General features: G+C 33.2%; 1 protein-coding gene across 1 annotated transcript in view; it reads left to right on the top strand.

Moving 5' to 3' along the window:
* Positions 1–1,704, top strand: part of LOC119587188 (disks large-associated protein 5-like) — a 13,435-nt gene that overhangs the window by 2,155 nt on the left and 9,576 nt on the right. Inside the window, exons 2-3 of the mRNA XM_037935951.1 lie at positions 647–826; positions 1,205–1,338. Coding sequence (XP_037791879.1) covers positions 670–826; positions 1,205–1,338 — 291 coding nt within the window. The 5' untranslated portion in view covers positions 647–669. The remainder of the gene's footprint in view (positions 1–646; positions 827–1,204; positions 1,339–1,704) is intronic.

Here is a 1,704-nt window from a genome sequence, read left to right as displayed (position 1 = left end):
TATTGAAAGTTTAAACTAAAAGCATTTAATAAATGCTTTTTATACAGTTAATCTGTAAAGATATTTGAATGCACATATAAGATTGGTTAAAACTTTGGCTTCTAAAATTCCACCCATTCCAACCTATAAATGTAAATCATGTTGTACAGGGGTATCACTTTGAAGGCACATGGGGGCCATGCCTCCCCGTAATATCACCTGTTTGGGTTAGCTTTTAGGAATCCAAGACTCACTTCTGTCCTTATGCCAATGCCACTAATTCTGTAGAAGAGTTTGATATTGCCAGTGCTAATAAATTTAGTGTACATTGGCTACTTATGATGTTTTCCTGTCAATGGGACACTTGGATGCCATGGGGATTAGGGGTGCTGCAATATTCTTCTGTGAAATAAAATCAATGGAAGTAGTGAGTTACCCTCATTATTCTGGTGAAGTGTTTTTGCCATATGGGTACGTGTAACATATTTTTGTTGTGCGCAGCAACATTTTGAGAAAAAGTAAACCCAAATGGGTTAGGGGTGTTAAGGAATGTTAAGGATGTTAAGGAAAAGGTTGCTTCAGAAAGGACTACTTGAGTTTAGTGTGTATTTTTTTGCTTATTGTTCTCTCTTACTGATTCATTTTTTTTCTTAATTATTTTCTTCAGAAGCAATATCCTGATAGATAAGAATGGATGCAAATAGTGAACTCAGTGTCACATATTTCCGGAGTTTGGTGGAAGCAGAGACTCAAGTCCTGAAAGGCTTCAGCAATGAATGGAATGCTCTTGTCAAATCAACCTCTGAAATCCCAGAAGACATTTTGGGGGATATAATGGTTGCAATAGGTATGGTCTTTGGATTTTATTTTTTGAAGTAAGAGCATATAAAGTTATACAATTTAATGTATGTTTACAAGGTTGCAAATACAGTATATCTTATTAAATTATGCTCATGGATTAAGAATTATATATTATTTTGTATACCTGAGGAGTTGGTAATTAACATGATATTTTCATTTTGTATTAGATAAACAGATGGTAACTGAATAGTAAGTATTTATATCATAGCTAGCTATATTATGCAGAATATCAAGTAAAATATGTTGTCACATAGTTGTTCTCTCTCTGGAAAAATTTTATACTGGGATGTAAGCAGTTAGTTTTCTGGACATGTAAAAGTTTTAAACTACCATTTTATAATGTTTACTAAAATGGAATTTACAGGGCAAGCCGAACTCTTGATGAAAGAGAGATTTTCACAATTCTCTGGTTTAATTGATGATTGTGAGTTCAATCGAGGAGAAAAAACAATCACATGCCAAGATCTGCAAGGATTTTGGGATATTGTTGATTTCCAGGTAAGCAATGGACATCATTATTTCTGTGATCACAAGGATTTGATTTAATGATAGGTAATTTTATTAAAGTGGAAAAATGGTAATTGATTTATCCTGATATTTCCTTTTAGTCTTGAAGAATAAGTTTTGCCCAGGTTCTTATGAAAAACAAAAGAAATATATAAATTCATCTCCCCATTGACTGGACATGTATATTCTGCATTTTCTCCTACACTTGTTTTTGTCTTTATATAAGGATGAGCATTTAAGTCTGAAGTTGTAGATATAGCTTTATGTGCATAATATGATATAGTTCAGTCCACACAAACAGACACACGAACATGCACTCATACTCAAGCACACACAAATACAAGCAAACACAAAAAG

Source organism: Penaeus monodon, chromosome 22 (genome assembly GCF_015228065.2).
Source record: "Penaeus monodon isolate SGIC_2016 chromosome 22, NSTDA_Pmon_1, whole genome shotgun sequence".
Taxonomy (NCBI): domain Eukaryota; kingdom Metazoa; phylum Arthropoda; class Malacostraca; order Decapoda; family Penaeidae; genus Penaeus; species Penaeus monodon.
The sequence above is the reverse complement of the archived record's forward strand: the minus strand, read 5'-3'. Positions and strand labels throughout refer to the sequence as shown.